The sequence below is a fragment of the Melopsittacus undulatus genome, chromosome Z (assembly GCF_012275295.1).
Source record: "Melopsittacus undulatus isolate bMelUnd1 chromosome Z, bMelUnd1.mat.Z, whole genome shotgun sequence".
Classification (NCBI taxonomy): Eukaryota; Metazoa; Chordata; class Aves; order Psittaciformes; family Psittaculidae; genus Melopsittacus; species Melopsittacus undulatus.
This window is the reverse complement of record NC_047557.1, coordinates 13,658,343-13,680,676: the sequence shown is the minus strand read 5'-3', so window position 1 is coordinate 13,680,676 and position 22,334 is coordinate 13,658,343. Positions and strand designations below refer to the sequence as shown.

The following is a 22,334-nucleotide window of genomic DNA, read 5'->3' as shown; positions in this document are numbered from 1 at the left end:
TATTTCAGAGAATTAAAGAAATATTTTTCTGGGAAATAAAGCAAATGAAAATTATATTTCCTTTGAGCACAAAAAAGGTAGGTTGGTCAGCAATAATTCTCATTTACTTCTTTTGGAGCTACAGGATCCACCACTGACAAGCTCCTCACTCTTGCAGTTTTCAAACTGCAACAGGTGATGTTTCCATGCACTGTTACTGACTTACCACAACCAAATAAAGACACCAATATGACCACATCCTGACACTCCGTTCTAAGGTTTTCAAACTAATTGCGAATGGAATTATTAAGCTGTTTTGCTTCCTGTGCTCAAGGACAGAAAAACTCCTACAACAATCTACCTTTTTCACTTTTATATAGATATTTTCTTCTTCTCTGTCATGAAGTTTCAGAGGGGATACTGAAGCATCTGTACAAATACTTGCTTATAATACTTGTATCAGAAAATAAAAATCCATTAGAAATCGTTTTAAGTTGTTATTTGGTATGTTCTACAGAAGAAAATTTTAGAGTTGAATTTATACTATGTTTGCAAAAAAATCTTTAAATTCTTAAAATACAATTTCCAATGCTGTATAAAAACTGTACTTAGAATGTATGCTTACAATAAAAACAGTTGTTTTTTTTATCCTATCCATAAGAAACACAAGCTTTCCGCTTTGACATGCATTCTGCATTTTCAGTTTGCTCAACTGAAATGATGGATAGAACAAATTGATCTGTAAGCAGATTCTGCTTTAGGGTGAATTAGAAAAGAAAATGGAATATGAAAGGAAAGATAAATACAAATTCAAATTCTGTGTAAATGATTTCCAGCATAAAGCTGTTTGGGTCCACTGTACTTGGAGAGACTGTTAGACTGGTTAAGAAAAGGCCAGAATGAGAAAACAAGATCCTGAAATAAAGCAACAAAAAGTTGCTATCTGACAGGGTGCAACAACTAATGGGACTCAAGCATACATTGTCATGGATAAGCAATGCAATTCTGCTTAAACTTCTCCTACATCAGCTTGTCATACCCTTGTAAGCGCACTTGTGCGCAACACTACAGCAAAAAGACTTTCTTCAACTATGATATTAAGCTTTTCCCTGCTGCGCAAAGGAAGAGGTAGCCAGTTCAAGCCATACACACTCTTTTGTATTAGAGACTTGCAATTTTACATTTTTATGTTTCTGGTGGAAATGGCATTTTTTTGTGTCATATTCCTTCTGCCATGAAACCTCCTAGTGTTTTTCTTAAGATTTTGGTTTGATTTTTTGGGGGTCTGTTTTTTTTTTTCCAAAGTTGAAGAAAATTGCCTAATCAGGCAACTCTATCTCCACCTCTTGATTATGGGGTAGAAAAATTACAGTAGTGTTAGTCAGTCATTACCTGTGCAATGGGAAAAAAGCATATGGTTTCATTGATTTCATTCATATTCTAAATAGTAGACAAAAAAAAAACCCAAAAATACATACCGCATCTGTAACTTCTATCTCATATAACTTCTGCAATGTTTCCCGGGAAAAGAAGCAAAGCTTCCCACTTCCACCACCTCTCTTAACAGAGGTGCCTGTGACAAGTATTTTATCATCTGGGCTGAAACAACAATCTGTCCTGTTGAAGAAAACAAAATATACTGGGTGAATCATAACGAATGTATAGGAAACTTCTATATAAATTGCACTCCTTAAAAATAATCCTTTCTATTTGTTAATCCTTTCAAAATAGTTTTAAAAAAACCCTCGTCAGCTGTCATCTGTTACTATAGTTTTCAGACAGTACATGTACAGTTCACATGTGCAATTTCTGCTGTGCACAGAATGTGCAAAACAGGCAGATTCAGTAAAAATCTTCTTCCCAATAAAATTCCCCACCTCTCAAAACTCTTTAAAACTTTTCAATATGAAAAAAAACAACCCCAAAACGAGTATTTTCAAAGCTGGTACTCATCAGAAAGTCTGCTTACTTTTCCTCTATGCTACAAACTGCAGTGAAGGCTGTGCTACCCATGACCTGCCTTTCTTATTTCAAATGTATAAATTGCCCTTAGAGTTGGATTTGGCTGTGCTACAGCTACAGACATGCAGGTAATACCAACGAAAATATTAAATACCATTCTTAGCACTATGCAGTACAGTTTAGTATTTTAGTACCAAAGAACAGAGTCGTCAGCACTTCAAACATTATAATTCATGCCATGAATTCATGCCATGCACCTTTATGTTATGTCTACTTTTCAAGCCAGATAATTTTATTAATCGTAGACCAAATAAGAATGAGGATTACTTCTATATCTCATTACACAAACATCAGGCAATGAACTGGCCTCCTCCTGAAAAGTTGCTAATCTCGTTAAGCATAAGACATATGATCATGTCACATGATTCTACAACAAAACACATGAGACTGAAAAATGGCATGAAACAAGCATATAACAAGCATGAAGCCTTAAAATAGCCAAGAATCATCACTGTACAGTCCTCCCTATGCAGTGGGTTTTGTACAGAACTCCAGCAGGCCCCCTCCCATTCAGCACAAATACCGCTCTTTCTACTACCTGTTATAAAGTACTTACATTGGAAAGAAGCTGGGTAGTCTTTCTGCTGAATTAAGAGGTTTTTTTAACTGTCTGATATCCCATAACTTTAAAGTATTATCTCCTGTAAAACAAAGGGGACATGGTTAGCAAGAAAAAAAATCAAGAATTTAGATATGCAGTAAACTCCATCTTCCAATTCAGACACAACAAGAACAGAATGACACAAGAGCAGCAGTCAAAATGGGGGTAGTTTGGAAGTTTTTTGTCCCTAAAGGACTATGGTAGTGCAAGAATGAGAAGTTCCACCTGCTGCTCCAGTAGATCAAAAACTTTTCAAGGACTCAACTCCATGATGACAATCACTGCCACAAAGAATTATCCATTGTGGTATCAGAATTCTTAAAAACCAATTTATTCGGTTTGTGAGCATTGCTAACTGGAATAAATTTAACCTTTAAGATACCAAAGAAATTAAAATAGTATCATGGATGGTCACGATCAAAAACTAAACAAGTGTCTGGTTTCTACCTGCCATGAAAAGAAATTATCAGGAAGAACAGAAGGCACATGAAGTCTTCCCCCTTCTTTATCAGTCAAACAGCAAAAAACTGCAATCTCAGTATGGAGAACAGGCCCTGGAATCTGTCATAAATCCTTGACAATCAGGAAGAAGGAAAGCAAGCGAAACCACACCTGCTGTAATGAAACCTTTTCACACCTCTCTAAACCACCTTTGGCCATAAAAGCCAGAACTGTGGTTACATGTATAGCAATTCTTGTCTGTATTTGATAAACATGGTCTGACTTAGCCCAGTAAATGTCAGGCTGTTTATTCCTTTTTGAAAAGTTACGACATATAAACAAAGTGAGAACGGGGTGGGGGTGACCAAGTTATTAGTTATTCTCAGAGAGATCTACATCTCTGCTGATCATCCCTTTGAGATATGTATTTCCAGCATGAGACGAGCTACAGAATTTGATCTTTGAAGCACATCACTCAGGCACCTAGACATCTCCTTGCATTAGACATCAGTGCCTCAGGACTTTCAAGGGTGAAAAGAATGACTTTCAAACAACAATTCTCTTTAAGAAAAGCCAGAGATTAACTTTAGACAAAAAGTTACAAAATCTTCCCAAGGTCGGAGGAAAGGAAGACAAGTGATAGGTAATCCACAGATCTACTTCTTTTCAAAGCATAAACCAAGAGCCTTAGAAAAAAATGTTAAATAAAAATAAAATAAGTAACATGCTGCAACAAAAGGAATCAATGCTAGCAGTACCCTTTGCAGGGAAAGCAGCAGTGCGTGTCCTTGCGCATCATGGATGTTTATATCTAAGACTAGGATAACTCCTTACTACAAAATATTTTTAAGCAGTGGACAACTTAAATGAATGTTGTCTAGAGCAGGGTATATTTCTGTTCATTAGGAAGCTAAAAAATGACAAGAAAAATGGTAAAGAAAGAAAAATGTTGAGTCTTTATTTTGGGAATATCTGTTTTCTTATTGTTTCCCAACAGACTCCATCCCAAGCACTTCAAAGCATTTGGTCTTGTAATACGAACCCTCTCTTTTCCCTTCCACTCCCAACAAAAAAACACTTATCCATGAGATGTTGTATCTGAAGCACCAGCACTTTACAAATGTATGCAAAGGATACCATTTGGCCCCTCTGCAAATCTCCTGGTTAGGGACAGATCTGAGGCTAGCAGCCAAGGCTGCTCTGCTCCTAGTGGAATGAGCCTTGACATGATCTTTAAGCTGCAGTCCTGCCAGGCTTTAGCAGGAGAGTTGCAGGCAGATGTTCAGCTATAGCTCTTCTGCTAACAAGATAATGTAATCTGCTGGTTTAAAATATCAGAATATTCTGGAAGGACTCAAAAAAGTTGTGCTTGATTTCAAATCAACACTGTTTTGCACTGTGCAGAAATAGGTGATTTAATACTTGGAAAGGCAGAATTGCTAGTAGAATGACTTGGCCAACACTGTGAAACTCCTATTACCATTAAGAATTTGCCCATTTTTTGTCTAATTATAATTATCCACATGGCAAATACTATACTGGTTCTTGAATCTAATTTGCTTTTGAAGTTGAAATCACTAACAAAGAAAACATATATTTTCCACAACACCAATAACTTTTTCCAGTAGCATCCTTCCATCAATGGTTAAGAGGATTCTTTACAAGAGCTGCAGCAGTACAGATCTATTTTTAGTTACTTCATACATGGACAAAAATAGCTACCCTTAAACAAAAACATATAAACCAAAGTTGTGCAGTTCAGTCTGAAGCATTAAAAACAGTCCACTCAGATCATTCAGTATTTTTCTTGATGGCAGACTACTCCTAAGCATGCCAGGGTTATTTAAAGCTTTTATAGCATTTTTAGTAGTATTTCTCTTTGCCATTTTAAATAAGCAGGATAGTAATAAAAGGCTCTAGTCTGATATGATCAGGTCAGACACCAACGGTATTAAGCATTGGATTTGAGAGGTTACATTTAGGTCCTTAAAAAGCCAGTCTTTGGAGAGCCAGAATAGACAATTTGCACACAGCTTTTAGTCAAAATAAGGCCAGTGCACTGATACTATTAAGATTTTCCTCTGGGTGAGAGAAAAATCAACCTTTTTATTTGTTTTGTTAACCAAAACCCTAAAACCAACCCTAAACCATCCAAAGGAAAACAAAACAAGAAAACTGAGCTCAAAATAAAGCATGCATATGCATAAGCCGTCTGATAGGCCTAGATGTGAATTCTTCTTGGATTTTACATGCCAGTTTTACTTGCTTTATAAGTTTTACTTATTTGCTATGTAAGTTTACTGATTAAGGAGGCACTGAGTCTGCACACTGTTCATAACACAGAAAATAGTTGAATCAATCTAATAGCTGTCATTAGATGGAACTAATGAATTCATTGCTCCATCTTATAACAAAAACTAAGTACATAAATTCTGTACATACTAGGAATCAAAACTTTTTTTTTTGTATTTTTATAACAGGATCCCAAGTCCAATCCTAACACTTACCTCTTTGCTGCTAAGCAAAGAAAACGTTCCCCAAACACTATCTTCATTGTATTTAGAAAATTACTTTCATGGTTACATATGTGCAAAAATACCACAAGTATTATATTGACAAGTTTCTGTCAAGTTACTACCTACTACTCAACAAGAATAAGACGCACAACTCCCATAAGCAGCTCTTTAGTTTTTCAATTTCCCTTGTGCTTGCAGCTGAGTCCTGCCTCATCTCTCCCATACACAACACAATCTACATCAGATGCAGAAGAGTCCATCTAGCTTTCAGTGAAAGTCCCCATGCCCCAAAGAACTATCCTCTCTCTGATCCTCAGCACTTGGCAGGTGTGTTAATCTATGAATGCTGAATCCACATCTGCTTTTGTTGGGACAGATCCAAAGCAATACTCATATCAAAGCACTAACCAAACAAGTCAAAATAAGGTATGAATCCTCCTTATTTTCTAGCATAGCATACACAGAGTTTTTTTTTTTTAATATGCTAGACAAAGGTAGCACTTTTATCCACACTGAGGCCAAATTTCCGTACAGTTCTACATTCTGCAAACAATCACTCCATATTTTATATAGTATAGAGCAGAGCATGCTAGATAAAACGTAAGTAAGGGAAAGTATGTCTAACACAACACAGAGACATATGAGGAAGTGCAGGCAACCAAAAGTGCCACATGCAATAAGAATAAGCAAAGGCCATCTTTCTGATCTCCATTCATAAACATGAGAAGTAAGGGAATTTACATAAATGGAGTTTTCAAGATAGCACCAGTGAATATTCCTCACGTAAGTACTAACTTTGCTTGATATTAATATTTAAAAGCCTACTTAGAGTTTCTCCTTCAGATTTATCAAGTATGTCCGTGTGAATTTTCCAGGGGCAACACCACTGTCAGACATATGAAGCACTTCACTTAGCCCAGAACAGAAAGACATACGGTTCATCCATTTTCCAAGAAGGAAAATGTTCTCACATAGTAAGCATACAGTAATGACCAGCAAGGTTGCAAGTTTTTATCTCAGTGACTTAAGCCTCATTCCTTATGAGTACAGCGGCCAGAGAACTCTGACCACAAGAGCCTGACTCACAACTAAACATCCAATTACCACGAGCATGCCCTAATAGGCCTAGGGCTGTCAAGGACAAGACTACCATCATCTTACTCCGAAAAACGTAACCTGGGGAATATAACATCTGGAATCCTAGAAAAATGGCAGGATGGGCAAAGAAGTCAGAGAAGTAGCATCCAATAGCAGCTTTTTATCACTGTAGAAGTCACCAGTGCCACTGTGCTTTAGGAGGGACAGCAGGAAGGGAAGGACACAAAGTAATTGCAAGCTATGGCCATTAGCTTAGAAGCACATCCCCTACTTTAGAGCTTTTCGTGTCTATGAATACCTCTATCTTGGTGTTTTGTATATGCAATCTCATTCTGTCTACGTTGCAAACTGACCAGATGTCCTGTACATATGTTAGGCACAATGCTAGCTGACATTAACATAGACTGCCTCTCCTAGATCTATTTATTTGGCCTTGGGGCCATGCTAATGCATACACATAGATTCTGGTTACAACTGGTTTCCATCCAGACAGCTCGGATTGTATGTTTGCACCTGCCTGCAAAATACTGCCTAGACAAATCTCTCTATGAAAAGCTGTCTTAGGCAGACACCAACTGGTCCACTACATCTAATACTGGAGAGAATGAATTTTCAAAAATATCTGTGGCTTCTCAAAACTTGTTCTGTTATGATTCTGACCTGGCTACGGACGTTTTATCTGAAGTTTAAAAAACAAGAGTTTTTTCATGCCTTATAGACATTTCAAATTTTTTCTGCCATTCAACTACATCTTGGCCTCTCACTTCCAGTCATCACCTCTCGATGTTTGTGATATAAATTAGATAGAAATTCCAATTAGAACAGAAAAGGACTTTACATAAGAAAGCTGCTTGAGGAATTAGTAAATTCAGGACAGAAATACTGCCTTGAAAGAACTAAGTAACAAAACTGGTCTCATTTTATTTTTAATTAAGCTAATCAATTCCTTTTGGCATGTTATTAAAGCAAGACAAAAAGATCAGGAGCTGTGTAACATAAAGTCCTCTTACAAAATTCCTTAATTGCTTTAAAATGTGATTTCAGGAACAGTATCGAATGGTGTTATCAAGATGTAAATTGTGATACACTTCAGGTTTAAATCACTAGTTTCTGACTTCACTATCTTACCTCCATCAAATCCAGTTAAATTTAACAAAGATACAATTTAAATGTTTTGCTCACTGAACCATTTCACTCAGTAATCATCCTACATTCGAACAGAAAATGTTTTTATCACTTACCTCCCCGGCTGGCAAGGACAATCCCATCATAGGAAAATGTCAAGCATGAAGTATCAGTGCCCGGAGCATGAGCTTGCCTGCAGTGGAACTTCGTGTGTACCTGTTTGTCAAACAAATAAAACATTTGCTTATTTAAAAATGGGGCAAATATTTCTTTATAACAGTTTGTGTACTATGATACTATTCCTAAATTTAAACAGAAAACCCTGCATTTTCACAAGGTACAGAAGCTACATATTGCCAGTCCTTTAAAAGTCGTGTATGTTTCAGAACAGGCTTTTGTAATAAGAATTTTAAGGCAAAAATTTATTTTTTCATAGGTTTAATTATATCGTCTACATTTACATAGCACCAGGGCTCTTTAAAAACTCCCACTAGCACCTAAATAAAGGTAGCTATGCCTGGTTAAGATAAAAATACACTTTAAGACAGTTCTCAACACTCCCTTAAGGCAAGCTGATAGTTATAATAAATATCAAAATACAATATATAGCTTGAAAAGCACCTAAAGGAAGGATTGGAATAATTTACTTTTGTCAAATTTAATCCTTGCCAAAGATCATGGCTTATATAGCAGAACAAACTCAGATATCTTGAGGTTTGTTTTACAATTTACCTGCAATAAAATTTAAATGTGGGAATAATGTATAATGATTTTAATTTTTTTCTATTTTGCCAATAATCCCAGAGAAAGGTAGAAATTGCTTCCATGAACTGACTTTATTAAGACACTACTTAGTAAAATACATAAAAATTCTATTAAAACGGGAAGACCTCAATTACATTTTAGCACTTCGGTACAATCAAGCTTTCCTACTTCCCAAACAAAACCAGAAGTCACATCTGAGGTACAAAGATGCTTTTCATAGACAGGATTGGAAAAAGGGAAGAAAAAAGACATAAACAGAGTTGAAGGTGTTTGAGACAGGATGATTCCTTTTTTTAATACCTAGGAAATCGCACTTCTCATTTTCCCCCTTTTTCCTACCAACACTAGTTCATACAGTTACAAAGTAATGCATTTAAAAATTGCCTCTGCAAATGTAACTGAGCTTCACAACAGTAAAATGAGGACTAAAACACTGGCTTCCTCATACAGAGGACAGGACAATAAAAGTCCATGATCTACTATCATGATGAGCAAAACAGAAATATGTGCATACAAGCATATATTTTCAGTGGAGGGTTTAAACAGCATGAAGTAAGTCAGATCTAGAATGACACCCAGAACAGTAAGAGGTTAAAATACTGAGCACCTGCTTAGTGATTACACTTGAATCTACACATAAAATCAGACACAATTCTACAGAACAAAAAAAGGAGGATGTGATCACAAAATCAAAACACAGGTTGAATCAAGCTTGCACAGGAATCCTCAGTCACGTATCCCCTAATTTTTGACTACGCACCTTACAGAACGTCTTATTATGAGCTTTTTTGTATGCAAAAGTTAGTAATTAATGTTGTTTACCCTTTCAATTGTTCTAAATTTGATCCAAAAGCTAGACAACCTTTGTTTGATGACATTAATGACTGCACGCTTTGATGAGCGCATTTAGTCCAGTTTCAAGATGAGTCACATAAGACTGTCCCTCCGTAAATAGCAATTCAAAGTGGGATTTCTAACACCAAGAAAATGCTTCTTATGGTATTTGGAGATAGAATGCAATAACCTTCATTTAGCCATGATATTTGTTTTAAAATTACTGTCACTTCTAGCCAGTTGTTCACATCGTGCAGAAACACTATTAACAGAATTCAGTTTACAACTGTGTGTCTTTGTGAAGTGTTTATAAATGCATCCAATTACATAAGATTTTCCAAGCATGTTCTAACATTAAAAGGATAATTGTGAATTGGCTATCAGAAAATAAGTTTTTAGCAATATTCTTTAAACACTAACAAGCATTCTTCTGTGCAAGGAATACCATGGACACTTGCAAAAGCACTGTAAGTCGTTTAAAAAAACTTACTTTGTACTCCACAACACCTGTCTACTCAACACTCACGTTCCTTTCTGGCAGCGTTACACTGACATAATATTAAGAGCTTTTCATCTTGTTGCACAAGTTAATACAAGGGTGTTTGGGTTTTTTTTTTCCTTTCATTCTGAATCATTCTAAAATGCCTTTTGTTTTGGATATAAATTAAAGATTTGGGGTCCAACCAATGTCTTTTATGTTTTACCAAAAGAAACCCAAACACACACAAGTAGATAGAAAAAGGAAAAAGAAAATAAAATATTTCATATGGTCAAAGATACTGATTTTATTTATCATGAATTAATGAATCAAACCTAGATTGTATCTTTCAGGAATTAAAACAGCTCACTTTAAGTATGCTACCCACTGTGGAGCCTTCTCAATGAAGTACACATACTTTGACAAGTTCTTATCCTTTTTCCTGCCTGTCTTTAAAAATAAGTTTGCTCAGTTTGCCTGTTAAAAGATTGTTTTCCTAACTTTGAGCTCTGCAAGCTTGCCCTCCATATATTATTCTCCAAAGGAATATAACCCTGAATTGTAATACTAAATCAAATATTCTACAATGATTGAAGGTTGCTCTAAAAATTATAGAAGGTTGAGCACGAAGGTTTTACATAGACCGGTAAATGTACGTTGCAGTTTTCAGAGAAAATAATGAGTTTGGCCCCTGGCCCCTTAACATTTTTAACAGATGTCTAATCTTGCTAACAAATCAGAAAAAAAAATCTTATCAGAGTATTTCTTGCTGGAAAGACATGAAACAACAGAACTAATGTACACAATTCTAAAGTTTGATTCAGGGATGGACAGAGAGAGCACTAAAACTCTAGATAAAGATGTAAAGATAATTAGAGCAAACTGTACCTACACTTCTCCTTCATTACTCCCCTCCTTTTGTTGCAGAGGTGCCTGCTATTATGAAGTACTAGTAATGTGCCATAGAAAATTTAACAAGTTCACCAGTCCTTAAGATTTTTATAAAGGTTACTTATTTCAGCAAATTCTGTGGTAACACACAATCTTCTGCAACTTGTTTGAAGGCTTTCTAGCAAATAACTCTATCAATGTAAGCATTTTCTTTCTAACTTAGTATTAGCACATGCATTTTTGTTAAGCAATTACAGCTGACTGGACTTGTGTGCAACATGAGATGACAGGTAGGAAACATGAAGCACATGTGCGAACGGATGTAGTTGTATGTACTGAAAAAAACTAGGATAACAGATAAATGTCAGGGTTTGCAAGTATCTCCACTGTCCTCACAGAAACGGTGAGAACTGGAAGCTAAAAGGAAATCAGTGAAAGAACTGGGAAGGAGAAGACAGGGAGATACACGACTAGAATGTCAGTATGGAATATTTGCGCAAAATTCTGGGTGTACTGAAGAGGACCAATATGGTGACTATGACAGTAGTCACATTAACTGTTTATCAGAAATGACTGACATGCAACATGGACACATGGTTAGAATTCTGTGCCACACAACTGTTTTCCTTCTCCAGAATTCTAAATAAAACATATTCTAGGAAAAACAGAAGACAACTCATCAGTTTGTTCACCTCAGATACCCAAGCCTCATCCATGAGAAAAACAATACACTTAACTAATGAAGTTTTTGCATCTTAGAAACAATGTGGAAAGTTCAATAGTTCAAACTAGGATGACACTTCCCCAACATTTTTTCTTTTAATGCAACAACAAATGTTCCAGCCAAAACATTGTTTTTTCTTCTTGTTCCTGACATCTTCAACACCTTTTTAAAAGCAGAGGCAGTAAATTAAGGAAGACCTTGGCGAAAGTGAGATATATAGTGACTGTTACATCAATCTCTCCCTGTATTACAGACACGTAACAAGATTTTACTTATTAGTGTGAACACAATCAACCATGCAACCATAATCATGTCTACAGCAAAAGAAACTCTACCCGATACTGAGTGTGCCACTAACAGAGTGCAATCAACAATGTGCTCCTATTTAGAGATTCTTCCCATGCTCGCTTACCAGCTGTTCCCCCTCTTTCACATCAAGGAAAGGTTTCCAGTGCTCCTTGAGAGCTGGAAATGGGGATTTATGCTCATTTCAAACATGAGGCAAAAGGGTGGGATTAGATGGGCAGAGATGCCAGACAGGCAAATCCTATGTCAGTATGTCTTGGAGATTTAAACAGATGATTTCACCCAACTAAGATACTTTCGGTATAGTAAGTTAGCTGACACTGACAATATTCCACTGCAAAACTGATAATTCTTAGTAAATGCTGTCTTTCAAGTTAACATATTATCATAGACCAGTTTCAAGGTGACAAAGGTCACTACTAAAGCTGCAAGAAGCAAACAGACAAACCAGAAGCCTCCTTTTTAGTCACAATAGAGCAAAGCTGTTTGGGTCTTTGTGGAAAGTGATCCCATCAGAAACAGCCAACTATATCAGAGCTGTGATCACATCTGACAAGACAGGCAGGTTCCCAGGCCACTAGTTGCATGCTCCAAATTGCTCTTTCCACATCCCCTATTTGGTCATCTCTACTGAAGGAAGCATATCTGTTTTGCACTCAATTGCAATATGTAATTTTTGGGGTTAGTATATCACTTCGAAATTATCAGGTCTGCATGTGCCAAAAGAATTCAGGATTTTCTCAATTTTTACAATGAGTAGGCAGGTGCAAGCTATATTATCAGATGCTTTCCTTAAAGCTCTGTAAACATGATCCCTGGGCTTTCAACTTATGTGCCAGCTCTTCAGTACCACTTCCCATAGTGTAAAAATGGATGCTGTTTCAGTAATGACCACACTAAAGCAAAACAAGATTGTCTTCTCTCAATCCTGATTAGCCAATTATGAATATACTAATCTAACTTTATCTACCATAATCAATACCTCTGACTGGCAATTGCATTTTTGTCCTGTATGTCCCTTATATTCTTGCCTGTTGCAACTAAGGTCTTTTATTGGGTGAGAGATGAATATTATAGGGGATGAAAGTCTTTGGGATTTCTTCTCTTGTACTGAAGAGTCATTCAGGCCTCCAATAACTTCTGCATTATTTCATACAGATGCTTTCATTCTTATTTGCCACTACTGAATAGAAAAGAGACTGCGCTGTTTTGGTTTTTTAATATATTCTCAGCTTTTCTTGAGCAACTTTTGTGATGGAAAGCCTACATAACTGAGGAAAAAAAATAGAAAAGGTAACAGCTCTACAGCTCTATGGCTATTTTTAGAGTTTATACAATCTTCAATCTCTTGTAATGAATCATGCATTATATCATGGAACAAAAACAAAAACACAAGTGTTAAATGTTTAGTCACAAAAACATTAGCCATTTAGCTATTTGGTATTCTATTAATTGCCATCGATATAAAAAATTTGATTTCTATTGAAAGAAAAATTCTAACATTTAGACACAAGGAAATGAGGCAAGGCACCCAACATATTTGACTATATGTTTAGACAAAACAAGGAAGCAAGAAGCCTGGCTTGCCTTAGAGATACCCCTGAACCACTGCAGAGGGGTGAGACAGTCCTTCCTATCTATCCATGCTTCCTGCACCACTTAAGAGCATGCAATTTCCAAGAACACTGCTAACAGCAGAAACAATTTCTTCTTGTTTAAATTAAGTAATCAAGAAAGTTTTTCTATAAAGATTTTAGAAAACCATTTTAGAAAAATGGCTTCTTAACAGCATTGCTAAATATCTGCCTAATGGTTTGAAAATGAAACCCCAGCTGAATGTTTGGCTGCACTGTCAAACTTTGTATTTGAGAAAATAATCTATCTTGGCCACAAAACTGACAAATATTGCTGATAAAAATAGCTTTTGGAAACTGTTCAGTTGGCTTCCTTTGGGGATTTTTTTATACTGCAAGAGAAAAACGTACAAAGATGCAAAAGAAACATTCCTTTGTATCTTTTCATAACTTATCTAACCTATGCCATACTATCCTAGCAAAATTCACTAGTATAAATATGGGTTCTGTACACAATAAAATTAAAAAACTCAAACACCATCTTTTGTCTCTTTCAAAAATAAATTAATAACACATTGCCCAACTGGTGAAGGTTCCTTTGCCTTCCAGAACAAATCAGATTTGATGTTATTCTGTAATTAAAAATTTAGTTGATATACTTTAAATTTCTTTAAGAACACCACTAAAATTCCACAGCTTCCTCCAAACTTATCTACGCTAATAATACAGGTGAGAAAAATACATTGAAAAAAATTACTAAAACATGTATATTCCAACAAGATGGGTGTATTTCTCTAAGAAATCAGTGGTCATTTTTACGACACTTCTTGTAATATAGTGAGCTATTGTTTTTTCTACATTATCTAATTTTTCTCATAAAAATGTAATTCATACTGTTATGCCATATTTTATCAGCACTTGTGGATTGGGGGGGGGGGGGGGGGGGGGGAGGGATATGCACTGTTAACCCAAGATATGATACTACTAATCTGCAAGACCCAGTTGCTAACTACCTCCAGTTTCAGTTACCTCAGAATTTTCATCTGAAGGGTTTAGCAACTTCAGGATTAGGCCCCAGAGATATATATGAGAAAAACAGAAAAGTAAGAAGCTGGTTTGGAAAAAAAAAAAAACCAGTAATTCAAAAGCCTTTATTTTCTTTAAAAAAAAATCCTATTTCTGTTTCATGATTATTTGTCATTGACTTTTTTCCCCCTCACATTTTATATAATTGACTACCTACATATATTACTAAGCAAATATACAAAAAAGAATATACACTTGCAAGCAAAAAAAAATTGGAAAAGGGTAAAAAAAATAATTGTTTACAAGTAGTTTATGTTAACTGAACACAGCGATCAACAGGGAAAAGATAAATAAATTTCCACTTGGCATCAGAATTTGTAAACTCAAGTTTATCAGCAATCACCTACGCATTACGGAGAGTGAAAAATCTTGTATCTTTTAGAAAAACGTGGCTTGCATTCCATAATGAGATTCCTGAATATATTTCAAACATGTATTGTTTTTAAACTTAGTAAGTAGCATCTTGGAGCACAGGCAGATAAACAAATTGCTCTTTGTGAAAGCTGTATCTCAGAAGCTTCATCTGCATCATCTGCTTTTCTCTAAGTAGTTATGTGTTTCTTTCTCTCCATTACTCTTTTTCCCACGTTGGCCTTTTCATCCAATACAGCATTCTCCTACATCCACATTCCTTGTCAATCTCAGTTAAATTCCTTCCTGAGTCTAAACATTTGTCACTAACAAATCCAGTGATCCTTCCTCAACAGCCTTTGGAAAACGCATCTGATTTCTATTGCCTTTTTCACTGTTTTATGAGGTCCAATATCTCGCATACATCTTCTACATGTTGGCTCGCTCATTCACTACCCTCTTTATGGGTAATTCTCTTTCTCCATTCCAACTCCATGTTTTACTCAATGCCCTTGTCATTGAGATTCTCACTCTACAATGCATTTGAAAAAACTTTATTCACAATGATGACTACTAGTATTTCCGTGCCATTAAACTCCCTTCCAAGAAAAGGTGTATCATTCTCTGTCTGCTGAACATTTTAGTTCATCCTGACATTACTTTGTGAGCATTGTATTTCCCCAATGACTTGCATAGATAGTCTTGCAATGATAGCAAGTACAAAATATTCACTTAATCCTCAGACACATCTGTGTTTCTCTCACATTAAGGGAAACAAAATCAAAAGAAACAAAAACACCACTCCCTTTTCTATAACACTTATGCACATATAGTAAACTACCATTTAAGATTAGAAAAAAGGGGAGACAAATATCAACTGAGTTTGCACACAGCCTTGCTTATTCAAAAAGCTTGTTTTGTACACACATTCACACAGCAGCACTCATTAGTGCAGCCCTGCCTTGGTCTTCTACCTCAGTGCAATAGCCGAGAAGCAACAGTGACCTATCTGGAGTGCAGAAAAAAATCCTGTGTCCCCATCAACAGCTGCCTAGTCTGGCAGCACACTTTTACACATCAAATATCAAAACCAACCAGACACTTGCACATTTGTGACAAGTGACAAGTGAATGGCTGACAATGTTTTCCGCTGACTACAACAGGTGTCCCTACTTCTGAAAAATCACTCAGCCTCTTGAAAGTGGTCTTGAATATAAGCCAGTCCTCCCATTACTGCAACACTACCTGTGACTTTGCAAGCCCTGGTGACAAAGCCTCTATAAAGGTCACAGTGGCATATTCTGCTGACCTCTAAGAGATGAACTTCAGTCACAGGTCTCAGGCTCAAACTGCTCTCCAAAGGAGACCACAGACTTGCATACTAGTGAGCTCTTACCAGGGTATGTGATGATCACAGCAGTTCCTAGTGTGCATAAAGACATGGTTGCAAAAAACCATGATCATACAATGAACTGGATTATTTCCAGAAGATGTCATTCTTTGTATGACCTTGCACAGTACTAATTTGGCCATCCTAAACCAACCTGAATAAAATGCATTACACTTAAAATTAAATGCAACTTAACTTTTAGCACTAATTGCAGGTAGCTGCTTTAAGCACAAAACAGCCATAAGCCAAATCTGTGATACATATACACATAAGCCAAATATGTGATACATATACACAGTAAGAAGTGAAATGCGTATTTTTAAAGCACTACACACTGCTTAATCTTAATTAAAATTACGTACAGTGAAACCTAAGAGTACCTTGGTCAAATAACTAGAGCTTAGAATGAAAATAGACATTCAGAAATTCTATTAAATTAGAATTTCATTATACATTTGTGGGCATACTTCAATACAGAGAGAAATGCTGTATATATATTTATACATAATGTGTGAAATATAAAGGTAGTCATATCCAACTCCAAATGCAGTTCTCTATCTCATGAGAAATGTAAAACTTGGCTCAAGGAAGGCAGCTGTTCCACGGATGTATCTGATTTCAGTCTGTGTAGTATCACTGCAGTCATACATTAAATAGAACACAGCTGGACAATGCTCCACCTATTCCGCCATCCTCTCTGCTGTTTAGCACTAACATCTGTTGAAAACAAACTTTATGAATTAGGGAGATGCCCTGATTTTGGCTGGGATAGAGTTAATTTTCTTGTAATTGATAAATCCAGACTCAAAAATAACTTCTTTGGTTTATAATCTTCCTATGAATTGTCTACAAACACCATGCAAACTTTCTTAATTAGACTTACAAGAGGCTCTTTATAAACTGAGTGCAATCTGTAGTATACTATGTCCAACCATTTAAGCACATTTAAAACTATATCCTCACATAAGTTCACCTTTTAATGGATGTATCTATTAAAAAACTATTCTCTGTGTAAAAACAGTTTGTCCTCTGAGCCAGGTGCTTGTAACCTAGTGTTACATATAAAAACTATGCTTTGATGTAATTATTTTAGCGTCTCAATTTTTAACAGATTCACAGAATATTTTTGTATTCAAAATGAGTATACTCCTAAATCCCATAAAACTGACCAGATTTCAAAATAAATCTTACTTTTTTGTCAGTTTCTCTTTTGTAAGAAGTCATTATTTTCTACCTTGTTTGTTCTTAAATAAATCCACTTGATCAATCTGTAACAGTTTTCCTTTCATAAGTATTTTAAAATATGGGAGTTTTAGCTTTCTCTAATAAAACAAAGTTAATGACTAAAAGTTGTACAAACTTGTTTACAAAAAAATCACAGCATAAACCTGCTGTTAATCTCCTCACTACCATCAACGAACAGTGACATACTGTGAATCACAATGAAAAATATTTGGACACAGAACTAGCTTCCTAATTCACACATCAAGCACAAAATTCTTTTTGTCGTTTGTGTTCAGTTTGCTTGAGCAGTGCATATACTATAGTATCCAAAAGCTATTTTTCTGATAAGCCAGACTACTCTGAAGGTTAATTCTTGTTCTAACAAAAGGTAGCATCTGTACTTTTAATTTTTTGCCTTGGCATGAAAGGAAAATTTGCTCTAAAATAATAAAGCTAGTTCAAAAATGCTCTTCTGTTTATGCTTCATTAGTCTTTTATTTTTAGTTTTTATTTTTCCATTTCTGTAGCATTATTACTTTTACATAAATATTAAGAACACTATAATATTGATAAAGCCAATCATGTTGCTGTAATACTTATGCCTTTCTTCTCAAATTGTAATCTCTACTTTTACTCTTCTATACAGTAAATCAAAGAAAGATATAAAATCCTTGAAGGATAAACCTTTTTCCAAAGTAAAATCCTTTATGCTATTTTCACTGGGGTGTGACAGATTTCAAGATTTAGAATTCCTTTCATCACCATATTAGATAGTGCAAACATTTAGATAGTTCTTAACTATAAACTGTTTATTACTTAAGAGAGAAATGCACTTAGAGATACAGCAGGGCATGTTTTATCTTAGCATATGATTGTCAGATTCTTTACGCAGCTAGTTTCAGGGTACAGATAGTGATGTACTGGCTAAACCAGACGTATACAAAAAGGAATAATATATGAATCTGTTAATATTTGCTGCTGGCAAGCTTGTGTATGATTTCCAGTTTCTGGAGCAGAGGTCTGGCAAATATAAATATGGAATGAAACAGTAAGATAATATGGATATGGAAAACTTACCTTAAGTTTGAAAGGGGAATATAGTGTATTTGGATATCCTTCATCTTGTATTTACACAAGAAATTTCCACATGTAGCCAGACTGCCCTCTTCAAAGCATAAAGCATGTTACAAACTTTGGGGAAAACTGGAAGATATGCCTGCTGTTTTACTGTAGTAGTGATATTCAGCAAATTTAAGAACAGTCACTTTAAATTATTGCAATTAAATATTGACATTTCCCTGGAATAATTTTAGTACTATGAAGATATCAATATAAATGCTGATTTTTACCTAAGAAAAACAAAAATATCCAAATCGACAAGTGAATACTCTGTAGCCAAAATAATGAGTAAAATCTAGCTGTTATGAAAGAACATAATCCTATATTGCTGTGATAGATCAGATGCCAAAGACACACCATGAACTTTGCCTGGTAAAAACTGTATGCACACTAGTAAAGCTCTCTGGTAGACAGACATAAAAGACATGCATTTCAATTCACTCTATAACTGTGCAAAGATCTAACAATCTCATCTTCCCAAAGCACAGGTATAAGGTCCTCAAAGGACCTTCGAATTAAGGGAGAAAAGAATTATAGCAAATTGCAGATTTTACTACTACTTTACATTACTCTATCTTGGAAGAATCAGCTGTAAAATCCATCAACAAAAAGTTTACCAAAAAAATTCCAAATAAGATCTGGGCATAGATTCCCATTCCAAAACAGAAGACTTACTCTAGTTATTACTCTATAAAAGAAGTATCTTACATGGTATTTCTGCATTACCTAAATCTCTGTCCTTAGTTGTACAGTATTTCTTCAAAATGGCTCGAATATTTGTATAACTTTTCAACTCTGAAAACTTTACCTAAAACTTCATACTACACATCACAAAACTAAAGCTTGCAAAAACCCTTTCAAAGCAAACAATCACTAAATATAGAAATGTATTTATCTTACATCTATAAATCATGTAATTATTTGGAAAGTATTTTTAACGTGAGTATTTGTAATTAAAATGTAGAGAGCTTAGATCTGCTTAACTTCAGTGCATACTGTGACATCACACTTTCCTTCCGCTTACATTTTCAGGACACAGTGGCTTAAGGGCATGTGGAGAACAGGTTATTGGAATTACCATTTTATCACATCACTTTTGGCAATATTCATGTTGGCACTATATTCGTGTAGTGTTGGATTTCATTATCTTTGTGCATTTTAAAATCTGTAAAATCACTTTTTGGCTAAGTAATTTTCAACTGGTCAAAATACATAAATTATTCTAGAAATTTAAAACACAAGTAAGGTTTTTAAAAACAGTATTAGATGCTCAGTTTTGAGCAGGAAATAGCTGAAGAACGGAGTTAAATATGCCACTGGGTGTTTTATGGAACAAGAAACTAAAAGAAAAAAAAATAAATAGAAAGATAGAAGTTTATCACTAGCTCTGCATATATATATACACATGTCTTTCCCTGATCACTGTATCAAGTTGTGTTCAGTGAGAACAGTATGTTGAAAATCATAACACACTGCATCTTTCCTATTCAGACTTACACTAAGTGAAAAGATAACATATTACAGATACATCTAGCAAAGCTTACATTCACTTAGTGTAGCCATTAGATAGCTAAAAGCTTGCAAAAGTTACTCATGCTTTTTAAGCAGACCCCACTTAATATCTCTATGGGGAAAAACACAAACAAAACAAAATGAAACAACAAAAAAATCTCCAACAAACCAACAGACAAGATTCTGGATGTATGAACTATTTTCTTAAAGGCATTTAAAAGACATCGCCACTCCTTATAAACTCTTCCTCCCCAACACCCTTATCAGCATTTTTGTATCACAGCTGCAATGATGTATTGTAAGACATGTGACCTATGAAACTGGAAAACATGATTAGGCTGCCATATGCAGGGAAGTTGTTTATACAGTCCTGCGCTGAACACACCCTGTAAGAAATGGAAGGAAAATTCACATAATACATAGCCTCATCAGGTAGTTTTGGAAGATTAAGCAAAGCTAAACTTCTTACTTTTCACCCTAATAAATCCTCTTTGGAATCAATGTAAAACATCCCGACCCTTTCCTGTTTAGTGTGGAAAATGATGGGAGCATTTTGTTCCTGAAAGAAATTTCAATCAATCTGAACTCAGTACAGATTCATTCTACCAAGTATATTAACAGTCTTTACAAAATTACTAATTTTTTCCGTATCTCTCTGGATGAGACATTCCCACTTCTACTCAGCAAAACTGGGCACAGAGGTTTACTGATTGCAAAATGCACTTCATTCTTGACACTGAAGACTGGCTCTACAAATCAGTTTGTTCAGCAGTGTGTTATTACTGACCTTGCAAAAATCTCTGAATGGTCAAGCACAGGCAAGATGAGGAATTTGAACCTATCTGAACAGCAGGTAAACTCAGTGGTTTTAATGATCCTGTCATATTTTGACCACTAAACCACTCCATATTTGCCAGACACTTCTCTATGTTTCAGAAAATTTAAATTGAGAGTGTTCTAATGTGTTACATTATGATCATATCACACTATTGTTTCCACTATTCATTAAATGTTTGAAGAAAGTTATTTTTTATGTCCTTTGAAGCTGTTATTTTAAGCCAAGTTGACAGTGTTCATAATATTTCAAACATGCTGACACATCATTCTGCTAATGTGCACTGTAAATGCATCTGTACATGAACCTTAAAGAAAAAAAAATACACTGACAAAATAACGTATGTGAGAAAATAACATAGATTAATGACAAAATGAAAAAAATCCTCTGAGGTAGGATTATAATGGATCATGATCACGCTGAGGAAGTCTGGAGAAAGGCAAGGCAGAGCCGGAATGCATTTGGCTAACTTCATTGTTAGCAAGTTACCAATGTCAGTGTCATGAAGACAAAAAAAAGCCTCCCTCCTAAAGTTCCAGAAGTGTCTTTACTCTCACTGCCTAACAGCTGGGAGAATTGGAACTGCACCAAAAAAACAGTGGAAGCATTAAAACTGAATGAAGCACTCATACTGTGCATTACTAGTCAGGACTAAAGAAGGGAATTGATCACATACCAAAAATCACTCCCTAGGCATAACAATATAATTTAAAAAAAAAGAATATACTAAGGTGGCTTCAAGTGGCTTGGAAAAAGCAGCTAACTCATGACACTAAGAGCACTGCACCAGCTACTAGGAAGGAGAAATATAACTGTTACAGCTGCATCCAGGACACGAACTTACACCAAACAGCTACTTTGACTTCAGCAGTGATGATAACATGGAATAGAAAAGATTTTGTTTCTCTCTATTTTCTATTTCTTTTTTCTTCTTAACAACAAAAATACATTCAAGCAATTATTGAATAACACCATTCTGGACAAAGGTTTATTCTGCAGAATAGCACTTTCACAGACATTCCTGTAGTTATGTGTAACATTAGCAAATGATAATCAACCCTTAGAAACTATGGCTACAGTGGAAAGGATTATTTCTGTGATCACCTTCTGTAAAGTAGTAAGGTCTTCGTAAACACCCAAAGGATCGCTTCCTATCAATACTGAAGCAGTGCAGCAGTGTGCCTTACTCTAATGAGCACCCAGTTTGCTTTAGGAAAGGCCATTAGAAGACCTGGCTTCCTATAGAGGTAGCCACTTCTGCCCTTCATACTGCTGATTACATGACTCTTCTCCTGTGGAAAAGCTGGGGCTTTATAGTTCCACTGAAGCAAAGAGAAACTTTCTCTCCCTGAAATGGGCTCTGTGTTTGACAGGTGTTTTTACTCCTATCAAAAATAAATGTATCTAAAAACCTTCACAGATACCACCACGAGGGACAGTACACAATGAGAACAGGCAAAAGA

The 22,334-nt window shown here is 35.6% G+C and overlaps 1 protein-coding gene across 1 annotated transcript in view; it reads right to left on the bottom strand.

The window, feature by feature from the left end:
• Positions 1-22,334, bottom strand: part of WDR70 (WD repeat domain 70) — a 104,889-nt gene that overhangs the window by 27,852 nt on the left and 54,703 nt on the right. The window contains exons 11-13 of the mRNA XM_013129784.3: positions 7,899-7,998; positions 2,558-2,642; positions 1,458-1,596 (exon numbers count right to left, since the gene is read on the bottom strand). Coding sequence (XP_012985238.2) covers positions 1,458-1,596; positions 2,558-2,642; positions 7,899-7,998 — 324 coding nt within the window. The remainder of the gene's footprint in view (positions 1-1,457; positions 1,597-2,557; positions 2,643-7,898; positions 7,999-22,334) is intronic.